At 46.4% G+C, this 21,555-nt stretch overlaps 1 protein-coding gene across 1 annotated transcript; it reads right to left on the bottom strand.

The window, feature by feature from the left end:
- Nucleotides 1-306: 306 nt before the first annotated feature.
- On the bottom strand, nt 307-21,178 carry SCNN1D (sodium channel epithelial 1 subunit delta). The gene is made up of 12 exons (XM_056865513.1): nt 20,844-21,178; nt 19,450-19,678; nt 17,474-17,673; nt 11,651-11,754; nt 10,710-10,873; nt 9,508-9,606; nt 7,601-7,718; nt 5,033-5,111; nt 3,575-3,632; nt 2,938-2,993; nt 2,676-2,751; nt 307-720 (listed from the first exon to the last, which is right to left on the bottom strand). The coding sequence occupies exons 1-12, from the start codon at nt 21,176-21,178 to the stop codon at nt 307-309; spliced, it is 1,932 nt and encodes a 643-aa protein (XP_056721491.1).
- Nucleotides 21,179-21,555: the final 377 nt, after the last annotated feature.

The following is a 21,555-nucleotide window of genomic DNA, read 5'->3' as shown; positions in this document are numbered from 1 at the left end:
CTGGCCTCCATGATTTAACTCGGGACACTGAAGGCCCAACTTCATACCAGCGGATGCCATCTTGTTTGTCTCCATGCCTCTGCGGGATGGCCCGAGAAGGCTTGTAAGACAATAGGGGACCACAACCAGCCTCAGTTCCCTTTCAGACGTCAAGTTCTGTACTCCCAACGTTGGCGTTTCCAGGGACAGAAGCCACAACCTCTAGCCACAGTTCCTACGGAAACCACTGTCCTTAAGCCACCTTCATAACCAGGATGAGGACACTGGCCCGGCTGGGTACTTTTTCTGTATCCTTCTCAGGCATCACTACCTGTCGAGACCCGTTTCTGCGCAGTGGTCCTCCTGGTATTTGAACCCGTTAAGCACCACGCCCGTGTACAGTTCTGGCACGTGGCACCCACCGTACTTCGAGAAGGGCGTGGAGATCCTCTTTTTGTCCAAGGAAGTGTCTCCGTCGCTAGCGTACAGTTTAGTCATGTTTTGGCTAGTGGCCAAGCCCTCCTCTATGTAGCGGTACTTCTCCAGAGTCAAGCTCACGGTGGAGATGGCGGGTGGGTGCTTCATCACGTTGACCTTCTTGGCCGTCAACCACCGGTAGCCGAAGATGAGGGACAAGAGGATGATGTCCACGAGGAACTCGAGCATCTCCACCACTGACAGCACCGAGGAGCCGAACCAGAGACTCCACTGACTTCCCATGTTGGACATTGCCAGTGTCGCCTAAGGGGGGAGCGAAACAGACCCAACGGTTAGGGGTGACGTTCCTTTTACAAGCTCCCGTGTTTCAAAAGTGGGCAGTGGACTGTATTGGACCAGTGTCACAAACGAAAACAGCTAGTCCCCAGAGTTGAGCTTATTTCACATGGTTTTATTTTAGAAGAAGAAGAAGAGTTGGTTTTTATATGCCAACTTTCTCTCCCACTTAAGAAAGAATCAAACCGGCTTACAATCACCTTCCCTTCCCCTCCCCACAACAGACACCCTGTAAGGCAGGTGGGGCTGAGAGAGTGTAAGTAGCCCAAAGTCACCCAGCTGGCTTCATATGGAGGAGCGTGGAAACCAACCTGGTTCTCCAGATTAGCGTCCGCCGCTCATATGGAGGAGTGGGGAATCGAACCCGGTTCTCCAGATCAGAGTCCACCGCTCCAAACCACGGTTCTTAACCACTACACCATCTAGAATAATAGAAAGAGGGCTAGGGGAGAATGATTTTCCTCTAATGGGCTAGTTTTCTATGTTGCCAGGATTCAAACCCAGGAGCGTCCTAGTTGGCAAACTGATGCTCCTTGTGCTAAGTCATTCAGGGCTACTTGATGAAGGAAGGAAGGGCCAATTTTGGCCTCCTGGATCCCAACATGACTCCATTTCTGAGGCAACCCTTTGGTTATCTCTGGCCAGGCCTGATTACACATACTGCTAGGCCGGGCCTTCTGGCTGCCTTTGTGGAGCACCAGAGTATCTCTAAGGGCCGTTCCGATCTGCTTTTCTGCTCACTACTCCCCTGCATCACTGTTTCATCTTCCTTCAGAAGCACCTTGGGGAACTGATCTCTCTTGGCTGGAGCTCAGTTGTATTAGTGGGAGTTCTCCAGCTACTCCCTGGAGGTTGGCAACCCTACCAATGCCTTGTCTCGATCCTTCCGGGAAATGTATTTTCAGCTCTCTGTGTGAGCGGAAAATGGTGAAAGTCACAGTTGACTTATGGCGACCCAGTAGGGTTTTCAAAACAAGAGACATTCAGAGGTGGTCTCCCATCCAAATATTAGCCAGGGCTGACCCAGTTTAGCTTCCGAGATCTGATGAGATTGGGCTATACCATGGTGCCTTCCCGCCCCAAGGGGCATTAGGGATGTCTGAATCTGCCTTTTGCCTGATCCGACAAGATCAGGCGATCCTGGGCTATCCAGGTCAGGGCACTGACTTACTAAGTAACAACATTCAACAGGACTATTGTTGTTAACGCTGATGCCTGTTTATGTGCCAATAGCATAAAAAGTGACATTAAAATGATCTAACATAAACAAATGAACTGGGAACGCTAGCGGCAAAAAATGGGTGAAAAGACCAACTTCACAATAGCAAAGTGTGAAAACGGGTAAATATTCATACATTCTTATCCCAAGCAATCATTGTGGAAAGGGTTCTGGGAAGGCAGAAAGCACAAGTTTTATTGGTGTTCTGTTTGTTCATAGATATTTATGTAGCAGTTTTATATTGTGGTTTGTATTTTATGGGTGTTTCGTCGTCGTTGCAAACCACTGTGGTTTTCAGCAGAAAGGAAAGGAAAGGAAGTACATAAAACAAATGAAATTAACAGGGCAGAGATTAGTACATTTCTGCTGTTCCATTCCTTTATTGTTCTATAATTTCGTGCCGTGCTATATTCTACCTGTCTCAGATCTTGCTCTAAGTAAGAGAATTTCCACAATTAATTCTGGAGTTGGAGCATGTTTACCCTCAGCTCCTTTAGTCCATTTGTATCTTTTCACACTTTATGTTGCCATAAAGTTTGAGGAGGGGAGGGACTTCAATGCCATAGAGTCCAATGGCCAAAGCGGCCATTTTCTCCAGGGGAACTGATCTCTATCGGCCGGAGATCTGTTGTAATAGCAGGAGATCGCCAGCTAATACCTGGAGGTTGGACACCCTACAAAGATACAAGAACTGCCGACTCACATCGTATCCAGGAGTTTCGTCCAACGAATAGTAATCCAGATGCTCGTAGAAAATGTTGACTTTGGCAATGTCTTTCCTGAAACAGAGGAAAGAAGGTGATCAGCAACGATTAAATCCTCTTTGTGCCAGAATTATCAAGGGGTTGCAGTGGAATTGGGATTTTCAACTAATTTGCCCAATAACCCGAGGTCTGCAAAAAAACAGAGGGATCAGTCCCCCTCTCCCCACCCCCCACAGTTTAAAAAAAAAGCTTGAAATTAACCTTTCGGTGGCCATGCTGTAGTTGTACTGCTCTTTCAAAACTTTGTGAATCCATTTCTGGAATACAAGACACATGAGAGAAAATGGTTACTCGAATTTGCTCTCCTTGGAATTGTCATCAAACTGTGGCAACAGGTATAGGGAGATAAAGCGGGAAGGAGATGTGTCTCAGTGCACCTGCTTTGCATGTAGAAGGTCCCAGGTTCAAATTCAGACATCACAGTTAAAGGTGGGAAAGGCCTTCACATGCATGAGATCTCGGAATGGAGAGTACCGCTACAGATGGAGGAGTCATTTGGCAGAGTATAAAGCAGCTTCGTACGTTCAGTCTTGGATGGATTTTTATATGGGTGTGCCCCCTCATTAGGGTTGCCAAACTCCAGGTACTAGCTGGAGATCTCCTGCTATTATAACTGCTCTCCAGCTGATAGAGATCAGTTCACCCGGGGAAAATGGCCACTTTGGCAATTGGACTCTATGGCACTGAAGTCCCTCCCCTCCCCAAACCCCTCAGGCTCTGCCCGAAAAACCTCCCACCGGTGGCAAGGAGGCCTGGCAACCCTACCCCCAATTTGAACTGGGTGAATGGGTTACCTGCTAAGGGTTGCCATGGCAAATAAGAGGGGAGATCAAATTACCTCTGAATTAGCCGATGGCCACTTAGCGTATCCTGCGGCAAGTGTGTACCAAGTCTCCCTGCCAAGAGCAGAAGGAAAAAAGAATGAGAATTATCTGAATTCAGTACTTCAAATCTAATACATTCTCATTCACATCTCTGTACACTTGAATTAATTTGAAACTCGGTGGGTCTTCCTCAAATAACCCTGGGGACTGTTTTGTGATTCTGAGAATTCTTATTTAGGATAAGGATGTATGTATGTACGAACCTCAAGGGTTTCTTTCCCTTGCTTTAATGAGACTCATCTTTAGTGAGATTCATCTTAAGTAGCACGCATGCTTGCCTCTGAATCTAATACTGATTTCCTCTTTGCCCTTCACCCATGCTTCAATTGGTTTGTTCTAACACCGAGCATGGTGTTTGATTCAAATGTGTTTGATTTAAATATTAGTGCAGCACCTTTTTAGAACATTAGAATATCACATCTGTCCCCCCCCCAAAAAAAAATTATGAACAACTGCTCTGGAGAGAAAACAAGTGGTTTTCTGACATCACAAAGGCTAGCCAATCAGTTCTATGAGAAGGCTAGCCAATCAGTGCTATGGGAAGGCTAGCCAATGCGTGCTATGAGAAGGCTAGCCAATCAATGCTAGGCATGTGCTGGAAACCAGCAGAATAAGTATCCCCTGAGCTTGGTCCTGTGGAACACAGGCAGGATGGTGCTGCTGCAGTTGTCTTGTTTGTGGGCTTCCTAGAGGCACCTGGTTGGCTACTGTTGAACAGACTGCTGGACTTGATGGGCCTCGGTCTGATCCAGCAGGGCTTTTTCTTACGTTCTTATGACCTTCAGGGAAGACTGACCAAAATGAGATGGGCCCAGCTCCACAGTGGCTTGATTCCTCTAATTATGTACACCCCGTATGCGCTCTTGGACGGTCTTTTAACTTTGAAGGTGACCAGGAGATGACAGTCCGTAGGGTTGACAACCCAGACATAGGAAATTCCTGGAGATTTGGGGGCTGTCCCTATGGAGAGGGAAATCTGGGGAGGGATTTCACCTAGAGTCTATGGTATACGATTAGGGTTGCCAACCTCCAGGTAGTAGCAGGAGATCTCCTGCTAATTCAACTGATCTCCAGCCAATAGAGATCCGATCACCTGGAGAAAAATGGCCGTTTTGGCAATTGAACTCTATGGCATTGAAGTCCCTCCCCAAACCCTGCTCCGCCCCAAACATCTCCCATCGGTGGCAAAGAGGGACCTGGCAACCCTAGTAGACGATAGAGTTTGCCCTCCAAAACTGCCATTTTCTCCAAGGAACTGATCTCTGTAGTCTGGAGATCCGTTATAATTCCAGGAGAACTCCAGGCTCCAGCTGAAGGCTGACAACCCTAGGACAGGAGCATGGGGGTACGACACCCAGCGAAATGAGCCAAGGCTCTGCCGGTCAAAAGAACGAAAGTGTTTCTGCACTCACTGGCAAGGCTTTCGGCATTTTTGGAAGCAGCTGTGTTTGTGATTGGCAAACTGATCGTACTGTAGGTAAAAGCAGTGACCTGAGGGAAGAAGAAAGAATGTGGTCAGGAGAAGGAAGCTGGAAACCTGAATTTGGCTTAGAACCATCAACCCAGGGGGTCCCAGACCAACAATATGGTTTTATTGCCACTTCCTGGTCGCATGTGAATATAGTTTGGTGGCTCTTCCTGTTTCCATCTAAATCCACTTTGACTGGCTGTATCTCCTGTATCTAATGGGATACAATTTGCTTGGCACTTCCTGTTTCCAGTTGACACAGCTTGCGCCAGAGAGATGCAGGGGTGGGTACAATGGCTCTGACTATCCACACCACAGTTCCGCCACTTATATGGTGCTTTCAAGAGGGAACAGGAAGTAAAGGCTGGTGCCGTTTGCCTTTCTTCCTCTATCTGCCTGCATTGCTGTACATGTCTGAAGAGAACCGCTTTCCCCTTGGAGCGTTAGGTACTCTGATTGGGCCAAACTGATGGGAGCAGTCTAGGGCTGCCAACCTCCAGGTGGGGGCTGGAGATCTCCTGGAATTACGACGGATCTCCAGACTACAGAGATCAGCTTCCCCTAAAGAAAATGGCTGCTTTGGAGGGTGGACTGTATGGCGTCATACCCTGCTGAGGTTGCCAGCTTCTAGGTGGTAACCAACAAAAACAAACATCTCTATACTGTTACCATAGGTTAGGAAATTAGTACAAGAATATGCTGAGATACCTGCAAAAACAGTTTGTATTGGAAAACCAACCAAACAATAACAGCAAAGTGCTATATACAGAAGTGACAAATCACATTAGTGAAGTGCTATGTACATAAATTGCCATAAGCATATACAGCAATCTAGGCATATATTTTTATTTTTATTTTGTATCCTAAATGCAGGTAGATGTTCAATGGATGTTCATATGACTGAAGAACAAGATGGAATGCTGGGATACGATAGTTTCGGAGTCTTCTTCAGTCCCACATATTTCACCATAAGTGTATGTGTTCACTTCAATGAAGATTAATAAGTTCCTCATATGGATACATGGTCTTGCTATACTAAATTTTCATAAAGATCTGTAGTACAGTAGTCTTAAGAATTTTAAAGCAGACCAGGTGCACAGCTTCTTACAAAGACTGTAACAGGTTCCTTAAGGGATACAAAGTGAGTATCCTTCCAAAAATACTTTGGAAGGTGGAATCTATGGCATTATATGCCATTGAAGTCCCTCCTCTCCCCAAACCCCACCCTCCTCAGGCTCCACCCCCAAAATCTCCAGGTATTTCTCAATCTGGCAACCCTAGGCCCCACCCTCTCCTGGCTCCACCCCTATGATCCCCTGGTATTTCACAACCCGGAGATGACAACCCTAGAAGTTCCGCTTAATAAAGTGGCAGAGGGATTCAAGTTAATGCAGAGCCATGCTACTGAAACAAGAAGCCCCTATTGCTTTGGAGAGTGGACTCTATGGTATTATACTCCGCTGAGGTCCTTCCCCATGTATCCAGGAATTTCCCAACCCAGGGTCAGCAACCCTAACTGCAGGCCTGATTTCATGAGGGCATCATGCTTAGGGTTTGCAGCTTTGGAGGTGGATTCTAGGGCAGTTGTTGTGCCCAGAAAATACAAACACATTGGCACCATGAGGCGAAAGAGCTGCCGACGGATCTCTCTCTCTCTACCCCCCTTTTTTTCGGGGCCTCTGGGATCCAAGGACAAGCATCCCTGGTTTGATAACAGGGAACTCTCCCTTTGAAGTGAGATGCTTTCTTTTTCCCTGCTTGTGTTATATGATCTGTCTCCTTGTAAGGCAATATACCTGCCTTCTGATCCTAGGTATAAAAATGAAGCCCTTTCTTTGTTTGGTGTGGCAACTTTCCGCTTCTGTATTTTGCGGTCTGTCCACCCAGCTCTTCACTTGGCCAATTAAAGAACTGCTTAGGTTTAATCTAACCTCCTCCTTATTGTCTTCATTGGACTCTAAGGACAATTGGGTCACGTCACAGTCTACCCTACTGAGGTCCCCTCCCCTCTCCAAGCCTCATCATTCCCCAAAATCTCCAGAGCTGGCAATCCTACTCACGGTTCTTGGGCAGACCAGGTCTCCTGAGTAGGGTTGGCAACCTCCAGGTACTATGCAACCTCCAGGTACTAGCTGGAGATCTCCTGCTATTACAACTGATCTCCAGCCAACAGAGATCAGTTCCCCTGGAGAAAATGGTCGCTTTGGCAATTGGACTCTATGGCATTGAAGTCCCTCCCCATCCCAAACCCTGACCTCCTCAGGCTCCGCCCCAAAAACCTCCCGCTAGTGGCAGAGAGGGACCTGGCAACCCTACTCAGGGAGTAGAACTGAGGAGCTAAAGAACAGCACCCAGCTGATCAGCTAGCGGAACCTGGCAAAGTACAGAGGCCTTCTGCTCCACCTCGCCGACTGGCCGCCCGTATCGTTGCGGGGACTGAAATATGTGAAACCGGGCAGCTCGGCAGCCAAATCAGATGGTCCCGTACTCTTCCAGTCATGCGTGCCCTTACCCCAGGCAGGGTGCTTGTTGTAGTTGCAGTACTCCTCCCCAGGAGGCAACGGGTAGTAATAATATCCACAGCCGCAGTTTTTAATCATCAGCCGCTGGAAGCAGGAATGCAGACAAGCCTGTGAGAGGGGAAAGAGAGACAGAGAAAAAAATGGAACTGTTAGTAGGTCTCTTGTCCTTATGGCTAGTGGGCAGAGGCCAGCGCTTAGTAGGACGGCACCAGAGAGTCACATCAACCAGAACTGAAGGGGAGGCGAGGGTGAGGATGGTAGGGTTGCCAAATTCCAGGTACTTCAAAACAATTCACAGTGCGATGCTAATAGGCTACTATGCAAAAACAATCCACACAAGGCTCAGTTCTATACATATGTTCAAATGGAGATAGTCAATACAAAACGTAGTGCAAGCAATATTTATAGGTGAGTCAAACAAGAGAACATCATACAAAAATATCAAAAGACAAGTCAAAGAACAATATATACAACAAATCTATGTCTAATGTTTCTCTTTGAGTCTTAAAGACTTTCCAGTACAATTTCAGTCTTTGTAAGAGCTGGTCCCGAAAGTAGAAAGAATTCCTACAGATTTTCCGAGAGTCCAAGTGGGAAATCAGACTTTTATAACCACTGGCTATGTGCTGCCGGTGTTTCCAAAGGAGACCAAGCTGGCACTATAGTAGAATGGAAACATCTTCCAGGTAATAGGCGCTTTCACCAATGATGGCTTCTTCAGCCTTGTTGTTTTCTTAATGCTACATAGTAGTCTGGTGGAAGCATTAAGAAATCAACAAGGTAGCATTAAGAAAACAACAAGGCTGAAGAAGCCATCATTGGTGAAAGCGTCTATTACCTGGAAGACGTTTCCATTCTACTATAAGTGCCAGCTTGGTCTCCTTTGGAAACACCTGCAGCACATAGCCAGTGGATATAAAAGTCTGATTTCCCACTTGGACTCTTGGAAAATCTGTAAGAATTCTTTTTACTTTCGGGACCAGCTCTTACAAAGACTGAAATTGTACTGGAAAGTCTTTAAGACTCAAAGAGAAACATTAGATATAAATTTGTTGTATATATTGTTCTTTGACTTGTCTTTTGATAATTTTGTATAATGCTCTCTTGTTTGACTGTCGCTCACCTATAGATATTGCTTGCACTACGTTTTGTATTGACAAATTCCAAGTACTAGCTGGAGATCTCCTGCTGTTTCAACTGATCTTCAGCTAAGAGATCAGTTCCCCTGGAGAAAATGGATGCCTTGGCAATTGGACTCTATGGCATTGAAGTCCCTCCCCTCCCCAAACCCCGCCCTCCTCAGGGTCTGCCCCAAAAACCACCCACCAGTGGCGAAGAGGGACCTGGCAACTCTAACCTGGAGATCTCCTGCTATTACAACTGATCTCCAGCCGATACAGATCAGTTCACCTAGAGAAATTGGCCACATTGCCAATTGGACTCTATGGCATTGAAGTCCCCTCCCCAAACACCACCCTCCTCAGGCTCCTCCCCAAAAATCTCCAAGTATTTCACCACCCGGAGGTGGCAACCTTAGAGGATAGTGGTTAGGGTTGCCAGGTCCCTCTTCGCCACTGGCAAAGAGAGACCTGGCAACCCTAAATAGGAGGGGGTAGAGATATGAAGGAGGCAGGATCGGAAGAGGACTGGAACTGAGGGAGACTAGAGGAAAGGGAGAGTTAGGGAGGGAAAGTAACCATGCACCACTGTTAGGCCAAGAAGCCCTGGAATCTGGATCTGTGGAGCAATGCTAAGGAGGCAAAGGGTGGGGACTGAAGTCGAAAGAGCCAACCAGATCATTTATAACTTCTTGGTGGTCTTTCGATCCAGGTGTAGGGGAGGGGGTGTAAAAAGGAACAGGACAGCTTGGCAAGCGGGCCCTCTGCTGGGCCAGTACCTGCAGCGTATAATGGCTGTTGTAGATGAGAGTGACGTTCACGTCCTTTCCATCAGTGGTACAGTCGCCGTAAAGTCCATTTAAGCGAGTTACCTCGACCTGTGAAGTCATAGAAAGTCAAGAGAGTATCACCAGGTGGTTCAGACCAGAGATCTGGAGTTTTGCACAGCCCAAGGTAACATTACAAAACAAGTTAGACCAAGTTTGAGACTCTTTCTGTCTCACCAAGGATTGCCAACACTGGGATGGGAAATTCCTGGAGATTTGGAGGTGGAGCCTCGGAAGGGGTATAATACCATAGAGTACGTTCTCCCCAGCCAACAGGACCAGTGCTGTATTTAGTGCTTCGTTTGCATGGCATGCATCAAGTACAGTTTTCTATGCAATTTTACAGAATTTATACTTGAAACATAATTAGGGTTACCAGCTCCAGGTTAGGACAAACCTGGAGGATTTGGGGGCGGAGCCTGAGGAGGGCGGGGTTTGGGGAGGGGAGAGACTTCAATGCCATAGAGTCCAATGGCCAAAGCGGCCATTTTCTCCAGGGGAACTGATCTCTGTTGCCTGGAGATCCGTTATAATAGCGGGAGATCTCCAGCCACCACCTGGAGGTTGGCAATAATGCGAATTGGCATTAAGAATTGTCACATACAGTACAGGCGTGCATTACATAGGATGGTATCTGGAGTCTGCAATTAACACTTCAGGGGTCTCAAAGACCCTCTCGTGGTTAGTTAGTCACACTTAAAATGAATAGAACAGCACTTGACAGATAACCTCTCCTTAACTGTTGCATCAGGAGGGCGGGGTTTGGGGAGGGGAGGGGCTTCAATGCCCTTGAGTCCAATTGTCCAAGTGGCCATTTTTCTCCAGGTGCTGATTTCTACCGGCTGGAGATCAGTTGTAATAGCAGGAGATCTCCAGCTAGTACCTGGAGGTTGGCAACCCTAAACATAATGTAACAACGATTTCTTGATGAATAATGGAAAATGTGTATATTTTGTGGGGGGAAATTCAGTGCACGGGAACTGATCGTAGCATGAAAACGAAGAATTGCAGTTTCAGTTTGCACAAGGGAGTAGCAAAATCGAAACGAGGTCGAAACCTGAGGTCAAAACATCCGGGATGAGAATTTCAGACTCCCCTCCCTGCCAGTTTCCTTTCTGCTCTGAGAAGTCCTCGTCTGAGATGGAAAAGCCCACCTGTTTAATCCCGATGGTGGACTCAATCCCCGGCCGAATATCGAATCCTTCGTGCTCCAGGAATGGCGACTGGTTGTGCTTGTGGATCATGACTTTCACGCCCGCCTTGGTGGACAGCAGGGGGATGTGATCCTTTTGCTCAACCTTTAGAATGAGAGACAGACCTGGGAGCAAAAAGGAGCAGAGAGGGGGAAAGGGGAGAAGAACAGAAGAGCGTGTTCAGAACAAACAGGAAGTGACATCAGCTTGTGGCTCAGGCCAGTTCCTCTCAGTTGTCCCCCTGCAGATCCCAGGAACAATCAATCAATCAATAACTTTAATATGGTCCAAGACCAGCAAATAAAAGGTATACATAGTAAAAAGATAACAACTATATGCGCCAATAAATGCTTGTCAAAAATAGTCACTCACTCATAGGAGAGCCATTAAGAACATGATTTTAAAATAAGATATATAATTACAGTTAATATAAATATAGAGTCGCTCATCCATTAAGTTCAACCCATGCTTGTCTAGTCTTCATAGTTCGCCATCCAAATTTGGCCACTTTAAAGGTTAACTCCACGTCCTTATCTGAGAGCATGTTAAAAAGACAGGTTGCTCTAGATCTCCCTGGGTAGCCAGCTATTATAACCCTAACCCTGCAGATCCTGATATGTATAAGACCTCCCACTTACATAGATACCTCTTACATCATTGTGCACAGCATCAAAGGGCCTTGGGGGGGGAGCGCATCTAAGGTTGCCCACCTCCAGGTACTAGCTGGAGATCTCCCGCTATTACAACTGATCTCCAGCCGATAGAGATCAGTTCACCTGGAGAAAATGGCCGCTTTGGCCACTGGACTCTATGGCATTGAAGGAGAAGATTTCACATGTATTTACACCTTCATGAACATAAGACAGGAAGTGCTGGCAGCCACTCTCCTTCCAGGTACATACCGTAAAGTATTCCGGGCTTGGATGCTTCCCACAAATTATCTGTCCCGTTACCATTAAAAGTGAGGCAGCTTCCATAGATGGCATGGTGGAAGTGGCTGCAGTCCCTGTAGCCAAAGAAGAGAAAGGGGAGGAAAAAATGTAAGAATATCACACCAAGCGAAGCGCACAGACATAGAATCATAGAGTCACAGAGTTGGAAGGGACCACCAGGGTCATCTAGCCCAACCCCCTGCACAATGCAGGAAAATTAAAAGAACACTCCCAATGACTTCTTGCCAGAGGATTCTAGATCCACCCTCTCAACTAGCAGAAGACTGTATTGCATTAAAAATTTCAATTGGATCAGATTTTAAATTCCTCTGAGTTGCTTTAGAGAGCTCTTTCTCTTTTACAGAGAAGCAGGATAAAAATATAACGAATCCGCATGAGCAGATGTGGCCATTTCTGTTTCTTTTTATTTTAAATGGGATGTTTGTTATTGGATTTGCTCTGCCCAGTTTCATTGCGCCTGTCTCTTATAGTGGCATTTTAATGCCATTTTTATAACGCTGCGACATTCTGTGCCATTTATATGCCACAGCCCAACAAGAAAGATCCCATGTTAGAAAACAGAATGGGGTGAAAAAGGGATTCTCACAAGAGACAAACAAAACCGAAACTGGGATCTTTTGAGTCGAACCGGCAAGGATAAGAAATTCAGAATCCTCTCGGATGACCAAACCGCTAGTGAATGTTCCAACCCCCCTATTAAATATAATTACGATACGGTTGCTACTTTTATGAGCGATTTTTTCCTCGATAAAGAACAGAACAGATCAAAAGAACTCCACCTCTGGAGATTGTAAAGTACATAAAATTAGTCGTCGCTGCTGCTTAGGCAAACATTTGTTCGGCCTTTATCGCCCAAAGTTCTGTGGTTAGGATTCCTTTGCTTCATGTTTGGAAACAGACCTGGGTAGTGGCTGATATCTACCACTTTGGCTGTGCCAAAAGAACAACTGGTACAGTTACATCATGTCCTCGGCAGGGCAGATAGAGCCGGTATGAGTGATGGCAAGAAGCCACATGAAAGCATGGCAAAGGAAAGCCACGCACTGCAATGCGCCTAAGCCACGTTTCATCAGATGGCTGGGTCATTGGTTATTCAACAGCTAGAATTCTTGTAGGCAAAAGGTCTTGCAGGTATCAGTGGGTACCAATAACTAGAATCATAGAATCATAGAGTTGGAAGGTACCACCAGGGTCATTTAGTCCAACCCCCTGCACAATGCAGGAAATTCACAACTACCTCCCCCACACACCCCCAGTGACCCCTACTCCGTGCCCAGAAGATGGCCAAGATGCCTTCCCTCTCATGAACTGCCTAAGGTCATAGAATCAGCATTGCTGACAGATGGCCATCTAGCCTCTGCTTAAAAACCTCAAGGGAAGGAGAGCTCACCACCTCCCAAGGAAGCCTGTTCCACTGAGGAACCGCTCTAACTGTTAGAAAATTCTTCCTAATGCCTAGATGGAAACTCTTTGGATTTAATTTCAACCCGTTGGTTCTGGTCCGACCTTCTGGGGCAACAGAAAACAACTCGGCACCCTCCTCTATATGACAGCCCTTCAAGTACTTGAAGATGGTTTCATATCCCCTCTCAGTCTTCTCCTCTTCAGGCTAAACATACCCAGGGCTGGGGTAGAAGGGGGAGGATTCATTTTCTAGGGCTGTGAGACTAGTCTCCCCTTCAAAGCAAGAGCAGTGAGCATTGCTTTCAATCTGATTCAGCACTGGGATGTTGTCATATAGCTAACTCTGCAAGCTACAAATAAACATAAGCCAAAAAACAACCACAAAATATATGTCAATAACACATATTCACAGACAGAGCAATACACAAATATGCATCACATACTATAGAAATATTAAGACCAACACATGGTATTTTCTTAATCTCTTGCAGGAGATATGAACAATGAGTACATCACAAAAGAAAGGTAAGTGGAAGAATAGTAATCTATATGGCTTGAAGCTTGTATTTTATTCTTTTCCTTTTTCAAAGGAGAAAGCTTCAGAGAAGAGAAGAGAAGACGGCCTGGCTGCCTCTTTTAAAGGCCTATGCTGTTTATTTGTAGTTGGCTGATTTTGTAGCATAAAGGTATCCCAATTTTGTACCATATAGCTAACTCTGGCTGTATGGCACTATGTTGAGGAGCGAGACGGTTGTTCCTTATTTGCAAAGCGTCATGGGTTCAGTTTGCAGACGTGAGCAGTGAAATTGAAACTGGGATTTGGGGGTCTAAACAACAGGGGTGAGAAATTTGAGACGGGCCCTAACCATGTTGTCGCCATGCTGGCTGGGTGATCCCTGACTGGCTAGCTTATATAGCTTGTATGGGGGAGGGAACCGCCACCCTCTTTTATTTAATGGCACCAATAGAGGTGTCAAGAGGGGCAATGGATAGAAACAGACTGATGCTAAAAACTTGAGGTCTGGGGGTCTTTTAGAGACTATTTCAGGTGTGCGGGTAAGAGCCCCGTGGCGCAGCGTGGTAAGCTGCAGTACTGCAGTCAAAAGCTCTGCTCATGACCTCAGTTCGATCGTGATGGAAATTGGTTTCAGGTAGCCAGCTCAAGGTCAACTCAGCCTTCCATCCGTCCAAAGTCAGTAAAATGAGTACCCAGCTTGCTGTGGGTAAAGTGTAGACAACTGGGGAAGGCAATGGCAAACCACCCCATAAACATAGTCTGCCAAGTAAACGTCGGGATGTGATGTCACCCCATGGGTCAGTAATGACCCGGTGCTTGCACAGGGGACTACCTTTACCTTATTTTTTTCAGGTGTTCACCCCCCCTTCACATTGAAGATGCGCACCTATGAAAATTTGACTCATCCTTACCGCTAGCCATGCTATGTGATGACTCTTGATATTAACAAATCAAATTATCTGAAGTCATTGATATTCAAATGGTGGATCATGATAGATCTGCTGCTGGATCATTACCCCAATCTAAGGTGTGCTACACCTACAGTAACACTGTTTCTCTTTACACACCTGAGTTTCATTGTTCTGTGCTCCTCATCATATACCATTTACCGATGCACAAGAAGAATCTTAATTAGGTTACTGATAGGTTTAGGGTTGGTCTTGCCACCTCTTTTTGGTGTGTTATCATTGCATACCTGCATTGGTAAGGGGGAGGGGGAGAAGGGGCTGTGGATCAATGGTAGAGCATCTGCTTGGCATGCAGAAGGTCCCAGGTTCAATCCCCGGCATCTCCAGTTAAAGGGACTAGGCAGGTAGGTGATGTGAAAGACCCCTGCCTGAGACCCTGGAGAGCCGCTGCCGGTCTGAGTAGACAATACTGACTTTGATGGACTAAGGGTCTGATTCAGTATAAGGCAGCTTCATTTGTTCAAAGCTTTATGGAAGATACCAATGGAATGAAGGCGGCAGCACATGTCCTGGATCTGGAATTAATTTCAGAAGTTCTCCTACTTAAGAGTGAGAAGAGGAATGGAATGCAGTGTAGACTGGCATTATGAAACAAGCAGGGAACAGAGGGAGAAAAAAAAATCTACTCCTCTCCAATGCAAACATGCCGTCAACCTACGCTTACTATTGTAAATGTCTTGCCTCGTTATGACTTCTCCTTTAAGGCAAATCAAGGTCGGCCTGGACTTTTGCTTCTTCATTTTTTAAGAGATGGAGGAAGATAGGCAAATGAAGGATAAGGAGAAAGAGAGGGAGAGAGATAGGCATGTCAAGTTTAAAAATGTCAGTGTGGACCCTAAGACTGCCAATCTCCAGGTTAAGCCTGAAGATCTCCTGGCGTTAGAAGTGATCCCCAGACGACAGAGAACATTTCCCCTGGAGAAAATGACTGCTTTGGATGGTAAACTCTATGGCACTGCGCCCTGCTGAAGTCCCTCATTTCCCCAAACTCTGCCCTTTCCATTTTCCACCCCCCAAATGTCCAGGAATTTCCCAACCCAGACTTGGCAGGTTGGACCCCAATTGCGGGCTGAAGATTGACCCTGGGTCTGAAGAGGCTGAAGTCTACTGGCTTAGACTCGCCGTTCTGAATTGGCTGGAACATGGAGGAGATTACAGTAGCGTACAGTTGAGTAGGCAAGAGTTATGCCGCGACTCAGCAGGAAAAGCTGGCTGTCATTCTTGCTGCAAGCAGCCTGCCGGTGGGATAAGCTAAAGGCGTTGTGCTGGATTGCAAAAGGTTATCTGTCGATTCAGCCAGTGAAACCGCAATCACGGGGAATTCACCTGCCTGCCTTTCCCTCCCCATAGCCCGCGCTCCTTCCTGCACCGTTTTGCAATGTACCCGCGATGCTCCCAGGGCAACCCTCCAGGGCAAGAGTAAGGAGAGGTTATTTAACCTGGCGTGGACAGGTTCACACTGGTTTTATCAGATTGTTCTCAACCAGCTGCCGTGCTGAACACAAAGAGAGCTGGCGAGGGCTGGGTGGCACCGGGACTGTCTTCGGCCTGCCCTTTGCTTCAGGACACACGGGCATCAGCAGGCACAGACAGTGATCCCGAGGAATTCCCCTTTGGACAGCTTAAATTGATCCCAGTGGGAGGAAACACCGCCAACGCCCTGGGGTGTTGCTTCAAGGAGTTAGCTCTGCTCCTGAGGGACTGGTAGGGTGCACCCGGGGGTCAGGCTAAGCAAAGAACATCGGCAGTGGCAGTGTGGTAGAGGGGCAGGAATGGCGCATGCATGGGTAGCTCTTTATGTCTATCCCCCTTTTCTTCCAGCAGTTGGGACGTACAACGGCTGAGAAAACCATTCTCCCCTCTTCTCACACCACCAGCCCTGTGAGGTAGGCTAGGCAAAGAGTTTGCGATGAGCCCAAGGTCACTCAGTGAACTTCCATGGTAGAAGCGGAGATTCGAACTCTTGTTGCTCAGGGTCCTAATCTGCCACCCTATGCACTACACTGCACTGGCCCACAAGTGGAGAATGCTAAGGACACTTTCCTAAGAGTAAGCCCCATCTGAGTGAGATTCTGAGTGGACCTGCTTTTAAATTGCTCCCTTAGTCTGGCGAGATGTGCATTCAAATTCCTCCTCAATCATGAAGTTCAATGGCTTTGTGTCAGTTATCTTTCATTCTAAATTACATCATGAGGTTGTTCTGTAGAGAAAAGGGGTGTGTGAGAGGGTGCCCTGGTCTTTTTGGAGAAAGGTTGGGATACAAATGTGATAGCTCAGTAGATAGATCCGCCAGAATTTTCAGTACAAAAAGGACTTCAGAGAAGCCCAAATTGTTTTTAAAAAACAATTTTAATGCCTTTTTAAAAAAAACAAAAACCTTTCATAGCATCATGCTTTTTGCTGTGGTTCAATCCAATATGATGTTCTTCTCAGCAGTTGCTTTAGAGAGGTCGAATAAAACCCTCTACATGATCTAACTGATCTGGAATTGTGAAGCCGGTATGAAGATATCATACTGCCACAAAGTCAAGTCAGAGTGAGAGCAATCCTTGGAAATCTTATTCAGCCTCCCCTGTGGCTGAGATTTCACTGCGTGTTGCTCACATTCGACATTCACAACTATCAGGGCTAGAAGAGAAAGAAAGGAAGGAAGGAAGGAAGGAAGGAAGGAAGGAAGGAAGGAAGGAAGGAAGGAAGGAAGGAAGGAAGGAAGGAAGGAAGGAAGGAAGGAAGGAAGGAAGGAAGGAAGGAAGGAAGGGCTACATTTGCTCAAGTTGACTTTTGGAATCACAGGTGTTTCCTCTATTCCAAAATGAAAGAGAACATGCATCCATAAAATACTTTTACTGACATAACAAGCTGCCATATCCAAGAGTGGGTTACCTGGGCGGGCAACGTTGTTGATTGTACCGGCAAGAATAGACCAAGTCTTGGATGCCCCCAGGGCATTGCTCATTGTTGGAAAAGTTGACTGGCGGGACCTGAGACATGATATTCATGTAGTGAAAACGGTACCATTCCCGGAGGGCATCAACCCCGGATAGATACACTTTTCTGTAGCATTCTCCGCCTGTTTCGTTGCACTGGGGGAAGAAGAGAAGAGAAATAGTAAGTGACTATAATACAAAGTTGGATAGAGATTCGCAGTTCATCTGCAGTCCTCCCCCCCCCATTGTTTCTGAGACACACTTGCAAGTAGATAAAACTCTGTAAAAAAGCAGTCTTGACATATAGCTATATCGAGATTCTTTTTGTGTGTTTTTCTGCTGGCATGAAGGAATCCTTATTATGCCACTCGATAAAACATCACTGTTTTACATTTGATCCACTCACCCCTATGTGGAACAGACCGTACCACTTCAGTGGGGGCTGCTAGTTAAACTAACTCTAGAAAACTGCTAATTTTCTGCTTGCAGGGAGATCTCTCTCTCTCTCTCTCTCTCTCTCTCTCTCTCTCTCTCTCTCTCTCTCTCTCTCTCTCTCTCTCTCTCTCTCTCTCTCTCTCTCTCTCTCTCTCTCATTCACTGCACCACGTTCATTCCAGATTTTGCTTTAGGCAATAGTGCAACTCTGCACATTTTCACACTGTGCTTAAGCTCTTATCTGAGACCAGATTTTTTTTTTTTTTAGTGCTTGCCAGAATGCTCTTTGGCATTACAAATGACGCTCCTCTTCTTTCTCTTCTGCCCCCTCTTCTGCCCCCACTTCTTCATTTCTGGTGGAGTCTCATGCATATTAATAATAAGAAGTCATTATTAAACTGAAGCAGAGGTCCCTTTGCAAATGGAAGTGCTAAACAATCGATTAATCAAGCCTGAAAAAGTCTGACTCTTACCAAAAAACCCCAGCTCCGTTCATGCGACTTCTAGCATCTGCAGTGAAAGTTTGCCTGAATAACATCTTCCCTGTTTAGCTGGCAGAGTCTACCGAGGTACAGTGCTGACTTAGTGTATTCATTCTCTAGTGTTATACTTTAATGCTTTTATTGTACTTTTTATGGTACCTTTATTGTATATATACTTTTAGAATTGTTTTGTTAGAGTGTCTAATTTTGCTGGTTGTTGACCAGCAAAAATTATTCTATAAATTATTCTATTCTAACTTGCTTCCACTAGAGCATTTCAAAAGGCAAAACCTGGACATATTTTAGCAAGGTTTTGGAAGAGAGTCAGCATAGTGTAGTGGGTTCAGATCCCATCTCAGCCACAAAGTGTGTGCAAAACATTTCACTTTGACTTGTTATTAACTTAAAATAACTGTGTAAGGTATGGTAGTATTGTTATTCCCATAATGTTGATGGTGGGGATGAGGGTCAAAGAGAACGGCTTGCCTAAGACCACCTAGCGCAGGGGTGTCGAACATATGGCCCACAGGTAGGGTTGCCAACCTCCAGGATATAGCTGGAAATCTCCTGCTATTACAACTGATCTCCAGCTGATAGAGATTAGTTCCCCTGGAGAAAATGGCCGCTTGGCAACTGGACTCGATGACATTGAAGCCCCTCCCCTCCTCAAACCCCACCCTCCTCAAGCTCCGCCCCAAAATCTCCCACCGGTGGCGAAGAGGGGCCTGGTAACCCTACCCATGGGCTGGATCTAGCCCCTTAAGAGCTCTTATCCAACCTGCAAGCCAACAGAGGCAGCCACCCCTCCCCAGTCCAGATCTGGCCTGACGAGGCACGGCCCAGCCCAACCAAGCAACACTGATGTCACATCCGGCCCTCGTAACAAATAAGTTCGACACCCCTAGCCTAGCGAGTTCAGAGGTTGGGGCCGCCAATGCTTTTCATCTCCTCTTTAGTGCAGTACGCAGTCAATGCGAAATATAATAAAATCAGAGTTCCAAAATGTTCAACTCACCAGCCGAAAACCCACTTTCTCCTTGTGTCTACCCAACCTCAACAACCCGAAGCTCTCGTTTAGGTGGAAGCCAGAGCTGTTGACCTTGCTGGTCTGATTCTTCAGCCAATCATCTGTCTTCAAATCGTCTTCCAGTACACTCTCCGGAATGTGGAAGCCGTACACGTCGAAGAACTCTTTCCTTGTTAAATTATCCAGCTCGGCCATGTTTTTCCGGACAGCGTTGACCCTGGGAAGCGGCAGAAATGGCAAAGGGTTTTGAGTACCAAAAAACAACAACAATTGACTTTGTATTGTGATGGCTTCCCATTAACAATCTGATCCTTGATTGGCTATGATCACCTATAGGATGAGCCCAGGAAGGAGAAGGTGCGGTAATTAGAAGCAAAATGTAGTCAAAATGGCAGCAGAAACAACAACTAACGGCAGTAAAAAGGACATTAAAGAGATGGACATTCTCATATCTAAGTTTTATGGATAGGGTTACCAGGTACCTCTTCACCACTGGCAGGAGGTTTTTGGGGTGGAGCCTGAGGAGGATGGGGTTTGGGGAGGGGAGGGACATCAATGCCATAGAGTCCAATTGCCAAAGTGGCCATTTTCTCCAGGTGAACTGATCACTATCGGCTGGAGGTCAGTTGTAATAGCAGGAGATCTCCAGCTAGTACCGGGAGGTTGGAAACTCTATTTATAGCAAGCTTTGACCTGAAAACTGGAACAGGAAAACATTTGGCACTCTCCTACTGCCCTCGGGCGCCCTCCAGAACACACCCACCAGCCATTTTGAGCAGTAGATCCTTCCTTCCCAGTAGGGATGTAATAACAAGCAATTTATCATTTCTTTTAGTTTTCATTCATATTCATCAGGAGCATTTTTATCCTCCTAATTTCATTGCTAATTCTTGCTCTGTTGGTTTCCTTCAGGACATTTTAACACCGTCAATTCACCCTGCATGGAGGTAGGTCAGAAACTCAAATTTTCAGATGAAAATGGGGAGTTCACAAAATTCATCCCTGTATATAGGGTTGCCAGCTATGGTTGGGAAATACCTGGAGAGTTTTTTGGGGGCAGAGCTTTGGGAGGGCGGGGTTTGGGGAGCGGAGGGACTTCGATGCCAAAGAGTCCAATTGCCAAAGCAGCCATTTTCTCCAGGTGAACTGATCTCAATCGACTGGAGATCAGTTGTAATAACAGAAGATCTCCAGCTAGTACCTGGAGGTTGACAACCCTACCTGTGTACCATTCATCCTTTCCAAGCAGGGCCTATGTATACATCTATCTTGGCATTCCCTAGCTCAGTTCTTGGACTTTTTCTAAGTCCTTTCAACCTGAAAACGAACTCTGGCCACCAGCCAGCAGGGTGGAAAATAAAGCACTGCCCCTTTTCATCTACCTGTAAGGATTCAGGTTGCAGATGGTGATGGCAGGAAACATCTTTGGCTCTGAGTGAACCGATAGGGTCATGATGACAGGGTAGCTCCAGTATTCATTGAAGATGAGCGCAAACTGCCAGTACAACATGGCGAAGCTGGCGAGGAAGAGGAGAGCCCAGAAGGCCGTCTTCATCTTGTTGCGGCTGGAGCAAACGAGACGGACGGTGCCATGGATGGTGGTGTTCAGACAAAAGAACTCAAACAGGTCTTTGAAGGAGCTGTAGAACTCGATGAGGGCTTCCTCCCTCTCCTCCTTTTGATTCTGCTCCTTTTCATTCACCGCCTCTTGCTCCATTCTCCACACCTGAAAGAGATTTCAGGACGTTCTGAATAAGGGTGCGTTTATACAGTCGACACCTGTAGCGTTGTATACCCAGGAATGAGTTTATAGTTAAACTTCCATGCTGTAATCTGCTCTATTTGATAGGTTTTTATATTTTATATTTTGTGTATTATATACTGAGCGAGTGGCCCAGGGTCACCCAGTAAGCTCTCCAGGGTCTCAGGCAGAGGTCTTTCGCATCACCTACTTGCCTAGTCCCTTTAACTGGAGATGCCGGGGATTGAACCTGGGACGTGCCAAGCAGAGGCTCTACCACTGAGCCACGGCCCCTCCCTTGTGTTGTCCCATTTTGTGTTCTGTTTCATGGGTTCACTAGGTGGTGGTGGTAG

Source organism: Euleptes europaea, chromosome 19 (genome assembly GCF_029931775.1).
Source record: "Euleptes europaea isolate rEulEur1 chromosome 19, rEulEur1.hap1, whole genome shotgun sequence".
NCBI classification, from domain to species: domain Eukaryota; kingdom Metazoa; phylum Chordata; class Lepidosauria; order Squamata; family Sphaerodactylidae; genus Euleptes; species Euleptes europaea.
This window is presented reverse-complemented; position numbering and strand designations above follow the sequence as displayed.